General features: G+C 37.7%; 2 protein-coding genes across 3 annotated transcripts in view; both read right to left on the reverse strand.

Annotated features, from left to right (window-relative positions):
- LOC123879645 (zinc finger protein 99-like) overlaps window positions 1-12978 on the reverse strand; it is a 68146-nt gene that overhangs the window by 42216 nt on the left and 12952 nt on the right. The window lies entirely within an intron of this gene.
- Window positions 1556-8030, reverse strand: LOC123879647 (zinc finger protein 189-like). Its single transcript, XM_045927473.1, has 4 exons — window positions 7787-8030; window positions 4579-4696; window positions 3127-3330; window positions 1556-1873 (listed from the first exon to the last, which is right to left on the reverse strand). Exons 1-4 carry the CDS (start codon window positions 7894-7896, stop codon window positions 1667-1669), a joined length of 639 nt encoding a protein of 212 aa, XP_045783429.1. The 5' UTR covers window positions 7897-8030; the 3' UTR covers window positions 1556-1666.

A 12978-nucleotide genomic window follows, 5' to 3' on the forward strand; every position in this document is an offset into this window, starting at 1 on the left:
TTTGGACAATAACATGACATAATAACCAAAGAGTATATTATAATCACTACTCACTTTTGCCTTGACTTGACTTTTGACATGACAGTTAACCCATAGAGTACCATAGAGTTAAAATAGCCGATGGCGCGTGAAAAGTCATGTTTTACCAAAGAGTATGTAATCACTTGATGTTTATTGTCTATCCTATCCTATGTTTTATAATATGGAATCATCTCAATTTAATATCGTAGTGATTATTAGTGCCCATCATCATGGCATCATGGCCCAATGATTACTGGACGGCTACTGATCTAAAAATGCGTGTCATTTATTTTTGTGTGCGCATGTCATTTTGTCACTGTGTGCACCATCCAGGGCTGGGATCACATCAAAATTAATTTTCTATGTTACTACGACGGACTACGTGCAATATTATACCTATCCAAGCCTATAATATTATAAATACGAAAGTGTATCTCAGTCTGTCTGGTAGCTTTTCACGGCCCAGTAGTTTAACCGATTTTGATGAAAGGTAAAGAGTTAGCTTACATCCTAAGAGTGGGCATAGGCTACTTAGGTATATCCCGGAAAAATCGAAGAGTTCCCATGGAATTCTTAAAAGCCCATCCGTTGTACCGATTTGTATGTATAGAGGTAGCCTACGTCCATGAAATTGACATAGACAACTTTTTACTTCAGAAAATAAAAAACCTAAATCCACGCGGACCATGGACGGTTATTATATATTCAGGAACTTCGTCTGTGTTGGTGTTAGCTGGCGGGCGTGCTCTGCCTTTTTGGAGTGTTTTTTTTTTTGTTAAAACTGTCTGGAAAGCGCTCTAAGGGGGTCTTCAAACTGATATATAGTGATCTGTGTAAGGGGGTGCCGTGCGTATGTCGGCGAGCGCCGGCACAGACGGGGTCCATACTTCTATAGTTTAACTAACTTGTTATATATAACTACAAATTTGACATTGGCTAATCTTTGTAAAGCCAGACGAGAGAGAGAGAGATATATTCAGTAATAAAAACAAAAGTAAAATGATACACTTCAAATCAATTTATTACGTATTATTACAATTAACGTAGACATCTATACTAATAAATACTAATAAATAAAATTGAAGTGTCTGTAAAAGACAAAGTCTTTACTTGGTACAGATACCTTCAATATCAATCAATTTATAACCGACAGTTTCTAAATCCCATCAGTATTGATGGTGAGGTCTCCTGCAACATCAGGATTGAGGAGTTGGAATCCAAATTTTTTATGAAACAATGTCGCAAAGTTCCTCTATCGATTAAAAAAAAAAAAAAACTACGCAAATCGGTTCAGAAATCTCGGAGATTTCGGTGTACATAGGTAGAAAAACACAACTCCCTTTTTGAAAGTCGGTTAAAAAAGTAGCCTATGTTACTCCTGGTCAATCCTCTACTTAGCTGTGAAAATCCCGTCAAAATCGGTTCAGCCGTTCCAAAGATTAGCCTATTCAAACAGACAGACAGACAGACAGACAAAAATTTTAAAAACGTGTGATTCAGTGTTGGTATCGTTCAAATAACCGTATGAGCTTAATATCAGGTAGTTATTTCGAAATTACAGACAGACACTCCAATTCTATTTATTAAAAAAATAAAAATAAAAAAAAGTATAGATATTAGTATTAGTATAGATTATTTTGACGCACTAGTCCTCAGGAGTAGTATTTGTGTCCTCGTCACTAGTGGTGACACTAGACCTCCGTGTGCCGGGCTTGGGTCTGTCGCGACGGTTGCGCTTGGGCCACGGCACGTTGCGGTGCACGTGCGTCACGTGCTGCTCCATGCCGAACGCGCTCGTGAAAGATTTGTCGCATATGTCACACTTGTAGAGAAGTCGAGTACCTTGATGTGTCTGTAAATCAAATCAAAAAGGATTTGGATATTTTAATATGAAGCCTGGCCGACTTATTTGCACGCCGTTTTCTCTTTTTATGGTTTCATACCTCAAAAGGAAAAAAGGAAACAATCAAGGAAGGATCCGTTCTGTCAGTCGTGTCTATCAAGAAACCTATAGGGTACTTCCCGTTGACCTGGAATCATGAAATTTGACAGGTAGGTAGGCCTTACAGCACAAGTACAAGAATAAATCTGAAAACCGCGAATTTGTAGTTTCCTCATAAAAAAATAATTAAAATGAGTTTCAATACCACCGTTTCGTTTCGTTTCGTTTCGTTCCGTACCATCAAACAAGAAATAACATTACTTTTTTGTTTTTTTTTCATGTCAGTCATTTTGAAATTTTTATTATTTGTTATTATAACGGCAAAAAAAAATACACATTCTGTGAAAATTTCAACTTTTTACCTATTACGGTTCATGAGATACAGCACGCTGACAGACAGACGGACAGACGGACAAGCAAACGGATGACAGCGGAGGCTTAGTAATAAGGTCCCATGGGTATCTTTTGGGTTTAAAACCCAAAAAAAAGGCTCATATGCACGTGAGATCGAAACTGCGATGCAGTATATTTACTCTTATCTCGAGCAGAATTCTGAAGAGTGTTAGTATTCTCTGGTCGAGCTGATGGCTTAAATTGAAGGTGACTACCGGCTCCTGGAGATACCATAAAAAAAAATCACGCCACTCACTCTACCACATGGTGGGGTGGAAATGAGTTATTTAGCCAAAACAAGTGTTGGAGTGGGCTTTGTGGCGCTCGTACGCTGAAACTATTGAGTCTACAAAAAAAGGTGACTACACAAATTGTAGGAAATTGTCTCTAGTTTAATTGTTACATAGCCATTTTCATCGTAAAATGAGTGGGAAAGAAGTTATCGTGGAAAAACTGTTTTTGGGCGCCATTTTTCCAAGATGGCGGCGCGAGCGGCAAAGGTACGAGGTGGCAAAAAAAAAATTCGGAAAGAGCACATCGAAATCTATAAAACCACCAATTTGCATAACATTCTGAAAACTTTCCATCTCATATTACAGAATTACTGGACTAAAAGGGCTTTACCTGTACATTCTAAAACAGATTTTTATTTATTTTTATGTATAATAGTTTTTAATTTATCGTGCAAAATGTCGGAAAAATTACCCGAGTACGGAACCCTCGGAACCCGAGTTTTTTAAAATCCGTTAGAAATCATTTGAATCACTCACCGACATATGCCGGCGCCGGTTTGAGGTACACGAGAACTCCCTGTGGCACACCCCGCACGGGAACCGAGGCGGGTTGTCGCTGTGGGCGTTCAACATGTGGTCCTTCAACGAAGGCTTGTACATAAAAGCCTTGTGGCATATCGCACACTTGAACAGCTTCTCGCCGGTGTGCACTTGCGAGTGCTGCCAAAGCAACCCGGGCGACTGTGGACACGTAAACAGTTTAGAATTAACACGCCACGTCGCGTTGTTGACAATTGTATGCGTCGCGCGACGTCGCGTTGTTAATAATTGTATGCGTCACGCAACGTCGCGTTATTAAGGTGCACTGAACTGGTCTAACCGCAAAATTCAAATTTAATTTAGTTTTTCGCAATTTGTAAACTAATACGACAAAGCAGGCTTATGGCATTCTAATTCCGTCAATGGCAGTATCATCTTCACAGGTTTACGTAAAAATCTTGACTTGGAAGTGTTCAGTTTAAGAAATTAGTCAAAATAATGAGTTTGACGTGAGTTACTCACAAATTAGTCGATACTATAACTAATTTCTTAAACTGGACCCTTTGAAGTAAAGATTTTTATATAAACATGTGTAGATGTGTGTGTGTGTTTGATACTGCCATTGGCGCAATTAGAATGCCATAGGCCTAGTTTGTCGTATTAGTTTACAAATTGCGAAAAAACAAATTAAATTTGAATTTCACGGGCAGACCCGTTTAGTGCACCTTAATAATCATATGTGTCACGCGACGTTGCGTTGTTATAACGTTTATACAAGTCATACTACTTTGTACTACCCTACTTAGTAAAGTTATCTTACTTTGGAAAATGAAAACACTAATTATTATTATTATTTGTTTGCGAATATTTTTTTTTGTGATGTAACCACAAATTCACAGATTTCGGATCTTTTGCATTACTTGTGCTATAAGACTTACCAATCTGCCAAATTTAATGATTCTAGGTCAACAGGTACGGGTTTTCTTGACATACACACAGACATCAAACATCAAAGTGATCCTATAAGAGTTCCTTTTTTCCTTCTGAGGTACGGAATCCTTAAAAAGCTTCGAAAAGTTAGAGGTGCGTGCCCGGGATCGAAATCCGGACCACGGCTTGCGTAAAGGTTACATTTTTTACCCGACTGCAGCAATGCCAAAAGGAAGGTTTATGATTTTAGCAGTCCATGTATGTATGTTTGCTTGTTTCCAGATTCTGTGTGTTCCACCGTAGCGCCTAAACTACTGGGCTGATTTTGATGAATGAGGTGTCAATTGATTCGTCGTAAAGGTCCGGGTGACATAGGCTATAGGTATTTTATACGAAAAATTGACCTAACGGATGTTACATCAAAAAAGGTGGAGGTCTCCAAAAATTTTCCTGTAAGGGTTCCGTTTATCCTTTTGAGGTACGGAACCCTAAAAAACAAATAGATAAATAGGTTCTCACTGGGAACCACTTCCCGCACTGGTCGCACAGGCACCATCCCTTGCACGACCTCTTGCGTGGCGTGTTGGTGTCATTATAGAACGAGTAATAGCGCTGCCATTGACGACGTTTTCGCACACTGTTAACAATAAATTCCATGTTTTTATTCCATATTAGTTGTCGCCCGCGACTTCGTCCGCGTGGATTTAGGTTTTTCGAAATCCCGTGGGAAGTCTTTGATTTTCCGGGATAAAATGTAGCCTATGTGCTAATCCAGGATATTAGGGTCCAGGATATCCAGGATATCCACATCCTCAGAGGTGTGCCGCAAGGATCGATTCTAAGCCCAATCCTATTTGCGTTGTACACAGCAGACATGGTCCGTTGTATCACTCACTGCAAATATCACTTTTACGCGGATGATGTTCAACTATATTACTCATTCCGACCTCAGGATACGGCAGAGGCAGTGGCAAATATCTGTCATGATTTAGAAAATATAGCAAGCTGGTCAGAGACAAACTCACTTAATCTCAATCCTGGAAAAACGAAACTGATGATATTAGGAACCAAACACAAAATTAGTCAAGTTGAAGCTCTAAATCCACATATTAGCATAAGAGGCGACGGTGTAGAAAGAGTTTTTGAGGCTCGTAACTTGGGCGTGATATTTGATGCACATTTGCATTTCGAACGCCATGTCAGGATGGTAGTTAAACATTGTCTTTATCGATTAAAACTTCTGTACAAAATGCGTCCTTATCTTAGCGTTGACGTTAGAATTCGTCTGTGCGAGACCCTTATACTGTCTAAATTAAATTATGCAGATGCTGCATATGGACCATGCCTGCTCTGTAGGTCAGATAAACTTATTCAAAGGGTCCAGAATGCTTGCGCCCGCTACTGCTTCTCGATCGCGCCCCGCTCTCATGTGAGCCCGCATTTGAACGACGCCAACATGTTAAAAATGGAGGCTCGACGCAAACTTCACTTGGCCACCTTACTCTTCGGTGTCATGTCCACGGGTAAACCTAGCTACTTACGCTCAAGGATAAAATGGGCTCGTGAGAATAGTACACATATGTCAAGGTCGGCTCCTAAAATTGCGTGGCCACACCATAAGTCTGCCTCCTTCAAGGGGACTTTTAAGTATGCAGCCTGTAAAATTTGGAATGACTTGCCTCCCCCAGCCCGTTTAGCGAAATCGTTATACTCTTTTAAACAAACCATAAAAAAAATTTTTACTAGAAAGACAGAAACAGTTGTAAGAGGTAACACAGCATTTTTGGACATCTAATTTTTTTCAAATTTTACAGGACAACGCCTAGCGACTTATAAATAGATAGTGGATAATTTTATTATATATGTAGATAGTTAAGTAGACATTTTAGATATAAATGTATAATATTCAATAGATTTAACAACAATTTACTACCAAAAGAGCACCAAGTAACTTGGCATATGTCAATATAAAAGAGGCACGGTATGTTCGCGCTCCCGATCGGCCCGTGATATTCACTTGGGGGCCATGCCCGAAAATCAACGCTGCAGTCGACCGACTGCAGCAATAAGCTGAGGCAGCGCCCCGTTCGGCCAAGATAGACATTAAGCTAGTATTAAGAAATGGGTGCCTGGGTCTTGGGGGACCAGGGAGCATGGACACTGGTCGGCTCCTTGGTTCCCCAGGGACTACGGCACCCTACCTGTCTGTATTTGTAAATTTGGCTGAATAAAAGGTTTTTATTATTATTATTATAGATATAACTTACTCTCACGCCCGGTTACAAAATAGATATATATAAAAGCCAAAGATAATATAATATACTTACATATATAAAAATAAATAAACCTACATACACATTTACATAAATACATATTTGTACCGGGCGGAGGATTACGCCCCGGCAGGGGAGACCAAACGGCCGGGGGTCAGGGCGACAGGTTGAGAAAGCGGCGGACTTATTATTATTATTATCTATCTCCATTCCAAATTTCAGCCAAATCCGCCCAGAGGTTTTTGCGTGAAGGAGTAACAGACATACACACACACACACACACATACACACATACTTTTGCTTTTATAATATTATATAGTGTGATCCATACTAATATTATAAATGCGAAAGTGTGTCTGTCTATCTGTCCGTTTGTCTGTCTGCTACCTTTTCACGGCCCAACAGTGTAACCAATTCTGACGAAAGGTACAGGGTTAGCTTGTATCCCGGGGACGGACATAGGCTACTTTTTATTCCGGAAAATCAAAGAGTTCCCGCGGGATTCCTAGAGACCCATCCACTTAACCGATTAGTATGAAAGGTACCAAAGTAGCTTGCGTCCCTGTAATCGAAATAGGCAACTTTTTATCCCGGAAAATCAAACAGTTCCCACGGGATCTATAAAAATCTAAGTCGCGGGCACCCTCTAGTTTTATATATGTTTTTTCTTCCGTTACTTTAGTTTCCTGTAGTTTCTTTTATTTCATTTCTCTATTGTTTCTGTTATTTATTTATTCCGTTGTTTCTGTTATTTTATTGTTTGTTGTTTCTGTTATTTTATTTTTTGTTAATTCTGTTATTTTATTTTTGTGAACGTTTTTTAAAAATAAGGTTTTTACCTTATAAATGAGAACAATAAATAAATGAGAGTAAAAAATAGATAAATAGACATATAAAAACTTTATGACACACAAAACACGAAATAATCAAGACAAAACAAAGAAACATTAAAAAAAAACTAAAAACAATTATGTAGAGGATAGTGAAAGACCTCAGTTATTCAGTAAAGCTTTTTTTCATGAATACATTCTATCTTTGCTGTATCTATTCTACTCCCTTTACAACCTCTCGCACTGCCAAGGACTATCCTGGATTAGCACAAAGGCTACTTTTTATCCCGTAAAATCAAAGAATTCTCACGTGATTTCAATAACCTTAATTCACGCGGACGAAGTCGCGGACATCAGCTAGTACAGCTTAAAACTAAAAAAATCGGTCAAGAATGACTCGCACACGTAGGGTTCCGTACCATCGCACAAGAAATAACATTTTGCGATTTCTTAAATTTTTATAGCGGCCATTTTGAAATTCTTATTATTTGTTGTGGCGGTAACCACATTCTGTGAAAATTTCAACTCTCTACCTATTACGGTTCACGAGATACAGCCTACTGATAGACAGACGGACGGACTCTTAGTAACAGGGTCCGTACGGAACCCAAACAACCAACTCACCCTAAATCGACACGTTTGCAGAAAACCTTTATGTGCTGACGATACGCCTTCTCAGATGCGAAGCGAATGTTGCAATACTCACACAGCGGGCCGTCTAGATTCTGAAACATTTACTTACGTTACAAGTGCGCAAAGTGGAACATTGAAGTCGTTTTGTAAATTTTAAATCTAATCTTTCCGGTGCAAGGTCGCCATTCTAACATCTTGGGGCCCCCAGGTCTAGCGGTTTTTCGGACCATGTACCCTGCCCATTGCCGCGTAACTAATTTGTATGTAATTTGGTAACAAGATAGCTTGCGTCCCTGCTGTTGACATAGGCAACTTTTTATCCCCAAAAATCAAACAGTTCCCAGGGGATCTTGAAAAACCTACATCCACGCGGACGATATCGCGGGCATAAAAGGCAGTGAATGCCATTTTTAACAAAGGCCTTTTTTACTTGCGTATGCGCTATGTTCAAACAACAATAACTCTTAAATTATTAGACATACAGCTGTAAATTAAATGTTGTATTGCAGCTTAGCTCAAAATCTCTCGATTAAGTAAAAAATAACAAGGGTTGTCGGGAGTGTTTTTGCAGTGATTTACAATAATTTGTGGATTTGCCTAATTTTACGAGAATTTTTTCGAGTTTCTTATTTTTTTCAAAAGTTATGGAAATGTGAACACTTTGTTTTGTAATGTAGACGATAGGACAGTATTGTTGCCCTTCGAATAAGCCCATTTTTATCTCAGTAAGACCAAAACTTTGAGAGATATAATTTTTTTCGTATATGTTTCAAAACCCTGGAAAATCAGAGTTCCCACGGGATTTAAAAACAAATCCACGCGAACGAAGTCGCGGGCATCAGCTAACCCTGTCACATAAAAACACTTTTCAATTAACGACCGATTTTCACTTTGACTTCCAAGCCCACCTGCAAATTTTGACCATGATGTTTTAAGTTTAGATGCGAACTTAGGCCTCGCTCGGTGACAAAGGAGTATCCACACAGAGCGCAGCACTCCATGACCGTGGGGTGATCTTCTCGCACGTGGGAGAGATACTGATTCTTTGAACTGCATTAAAATAGAACATTCCTATAATTATTATGTAACTAGTGTGGAAAGTTGAAAATTATAGTCGAGGCTCAAATTTTAATACAGCGCTTGTCGTAAATAAATAGTTTTTTTTAAAGAATATAAGCCATGCGAATCATGACTAATAATCCCCTTTCCCCTCCAATTAAGCGTGTTACATAGCCATTTTCATCGAAAACTGAGTCGGAAAAAAGTTATCGTCAAAAAACTGTTTTTGGACGCCATTTTTCAAGATGGCGGCGCGAGCGGCAAAGATACGAGGTGGCAAAATGAAAATTCGGAAAGAGCACATCAAAATCTATAAAACCACCAATTAGCAAAACTCCCGAAAAACTTTCCTAATACTTGACTTTTACTATACGTGCCCTTCTTGAGTACGAAATGACTGGGCTATATGGAATGGCAAAAAATAAGTTACACTGACTAGAGCTCCTTGGAACAGTGCGAGCACTTTCTGTAGATGGTCCCTTTGTGCAACGCCGCGTGACTCTTGGCTACTGATCTGTAACCAAATCGTAAGCGTCAATCAGAAAAACCAGCCAAGTACGAATCAGACATTTTGCACGAATTCAAATTCAAAGTATTTTTATTCAATTAAACTTTTACAAGAGCTTTTGAATCGTCAAAATAATCTACCACTGGATCGGAATGCCGTTCCTACCGAGAAGAACCAGCAAGAAACTCGGCGGTTGCTCTTTTCAAGTATTCAATATACAATAATATGCCATACTGTATACAAGAAATTGCAGCGCCGTGTATTGCTGGAGCGAGTAAAATCCGAGCTTTTTGTCACTTATATAATCTTCGATTGTATAAACTTTTATGAGGAGCATACTTTTAATACATTTTTTAAACTTGTGTAAAGGCAAGTCTAAAATTGACTGTGGAATTTTATTATAAAATATTACACTCATTCCCACAAATGACTTTCCCACTTTCCTGAGGCGGAGCGTAGGATTTGCGAGCCTATTACGGTTTCTAGTTTGCCTGTCGTAGAAATCAGCGTTTTTTTTTGTAACTAAAAATGTTTTGTTGTACAAAAATTATATTATACTTATTATTATATTATACTATAAGGGTTTCGTTTTTTTTGTTTGAGGTGCGGAACCCTAAAAAAGGGGTTTGGATGTGTTAGGGTGTTGTGTTTCTTTATTAGTGATGTAAAATCCCACAGTCAATTTTAGACTTGCCTTTACACAATTTTAAAAAATCTATTAAAAGTATGCTCCTGAATAAAACATATTATACAATCGAAGATTATGTAAATAACAAAAAACCATGGATTTGACTCGCTCCAGCAATGTGCGGGGCTGCACCCCGCAACAGCAATTGCACAGCAATGTACAGTATGCCATATTATTGTAAATTGAACACTTGAAAAGAGCAACCGCCGAGTTTCTTGCTGGTTCTTCTCGGTAGGAATGGCATTCCGAACCAGTGGTAGATTATTTTGAGGATTCAAAAGCACTTGTAAAAGTTTAATTGAATAAAAATATTTTGAGTTTTGATGGAAAGGGTCAGAAATGACCCTATGAAGGGTACTCACCTACTATTGGTGACCATGCGACAGATGTTGCAACTATACCTCGCGCTATGAGAGTTTGTTACGTGGCGTTGCACTGCTTTGTCACTTCTGAAGTGAAGTCCGCAAACCAAGCATACAGATTTTCCATATTTCTAAAAAAAAATGTTGAGAGGGCAAACTTTAACTAATCCTAATTTTTACCCGACTGCGGCAAAGCCAAAAGGAAGGGTTATGATTTTAGCAGTCTGTGTATGTATGTATGTTTGTATCCAGACTGTGTGTTCCACCGTAGCGCCCAAACTACTGGGCAGATTTTGATGATTGAGGTGGTAATTGGTTCTTTGTAAAGGTCCAGGTGACATAGGGTATATTTTATCGAAACAAATTTTTGCTACTGTATCAAGTGGGATGTCAAATCAAAGAGCTGAAAATTCTAAGCTCTTGAATATAATGTACAACAACATTAAAATATACCAAGCGACAGAAAAACAATTTTACTCTAATATTTCAGCGTTTATTAAGACGATCGCAGTCGGGTTTTAGTTTTGTAATATTATACATGCGAAAGTGTGTCTCACGGCTCTAAATAAGATTCTAATAAGATGAAGATTCCTATTTTAACACTAAATTTACGACAACTTTGTGCGTAAACCGATAGGAGACTGATAAATCTAAAACAATAAAACTTTAGACATAGTTTATTTATTCATTAGTTGAAACAAGTGTAAAAAAAATTATAACATCCCTGACAAGTGAATATTACAGTAACTAGAAAAGAGCTCCTAAACTAATGAACCGATTTTACTTTAGTTTTCTTTTTGTTTGAAAAGTGGCTTGATCGAGAGTGTTCTTAGCTATAATCCAAGAAAATCGGTTCAGCCGTTTGAAAGTTATCAGCTCTTTTCTTGTTACTGTAACCTTCACTTGTCGGGGGTGTTATAAATTTTTAATTTACACTTGTTAGTACTCACATCTGTATGTCTTTCCATATGTTCGTTGTATTTATCAATATTTGCAGCTCCTTTGAAACATGTCATACATCTATACTGTGAATTTATGAAACTCTCCTTATCTTTTCTCTTCTGTATGTCAGTTAACTGTTCTTCATATGTCAAATCCGTTATTTTGTAATGCTTTAAGTATTCCAGGGTCACAAGATTTTCAGTTTCTTTTCTAACAAGCTGTCGTCTGAGTCTTTCGTTGTTTTCTTTGATTTTATGTGCAATAATTGCTTTAGCATTTTCAGTTTCTTTTGAATCACTATCGCTTTCGCTGTCCTTCAAAAAGTCCCAATCGTTGTCTGTGTCATTCATTACATCATTCCTAAACTTATCGAGTATGACCTTAACTCTTTCAGCGCCCTGTGTATCGATGTCAATGTCAGAATCACTGTGTATAGTACCATCATGAATGTCTTCTTCAAATTCAACATCACTATCATCTACTTCTACAACTTCTCCTTCAACATTATTCTCATTATTGAGATCCGCATTCAGTGTAAGTTTTGTGTCAAGTAATTTCACTTCAGTTACTTTGTCGTTGATTGTTTTATGATTATCTATGTCAGTATCAATATCTATATCTAGATCTATATCTAGATCATCATTTTCGATATCATCTAAATAGGAATCTACTAAATCAGTTGGGATATCATCTACATTTTCTATTTTATATTCTAAAACTTCATTTTCACTACTTATTTCATTTCTGAGCAGAGGGTTCTGGATATGGATATTGTTAGCATTTATGATTTCAATTTTTATTGTTTTACTGTGTGGTAATTCTTGTACTTCTGGCTCTTGTTCTTTGTGTATCAGATACAAGTCACAGTGGTCTAGTTGGAACGATCTCTTGCCCATGCTTGATGTTAGCTTGTTTGATTTGCGTAGTGTTCTTATGGTCTATGTTGATAATTAAAAAAAAAATTTAATAGAATTCTTTTATTATGCACCAAAACTATACTTATATAATAAGCGGTGATAGCCTAGTGGGAAAGACGTCCGCCTCCTACTCAGAAGGTCGGAGGTTCGATCCCGGGCACGCACCCGTAACTTTTCGGTGTTATATTGTGTTGTTATAAACCTGCATAGGTACCTATTCTCCATAGTGTTTTCAAAGATGTGTGAAGGTCTGCGTGGTAGACTATGGTCAAAACCTTTTCCGTTATAAGAAGAGACTCGTACTCTGTAGTGAGCCGGCGATGAGTTGATATGACCATGACTAATATTTTATATGCGAAAGCGGATCTGCCTCAAACATTGAATAGAAATTCCTTTATATGCATTCATACCCATATTTTGTTGATATTATAAATGCAAAATAGTGTCCTATGTTTGCTAGCTTTTTACAACATAGAATAAGAAATCTAGTATATTGATTTTCTCTCTGACTTGTAATGTCATTGTTATAATATTTTTAAAGAATGTTTACAAAAAATAACAGAAATAACAAAAAAATAAAATAACAGAAACAGCAAAATATCAAACAACAGAAACAACAAAAATAAAATAACGGAAACAACAAAAAAAAAAAACAGAAACAACAGAAAAATGAAGTAACAGAAACAACAACAAAAGAAATATTTAGT

This window comes from Maniola jurtina, chromosome 28 (assembly GCF_905333055.1).
Source record: "Maniola jurtina chromosome 28, ilManJurt1.1, whole genome shotgun sequence".
Lineage (NCBI taxonomy): Eukaryota > Metazoa > Arthropoda > Insecta > Lepidoptera > Nymphalidae > Maniola > Maniola jurtina.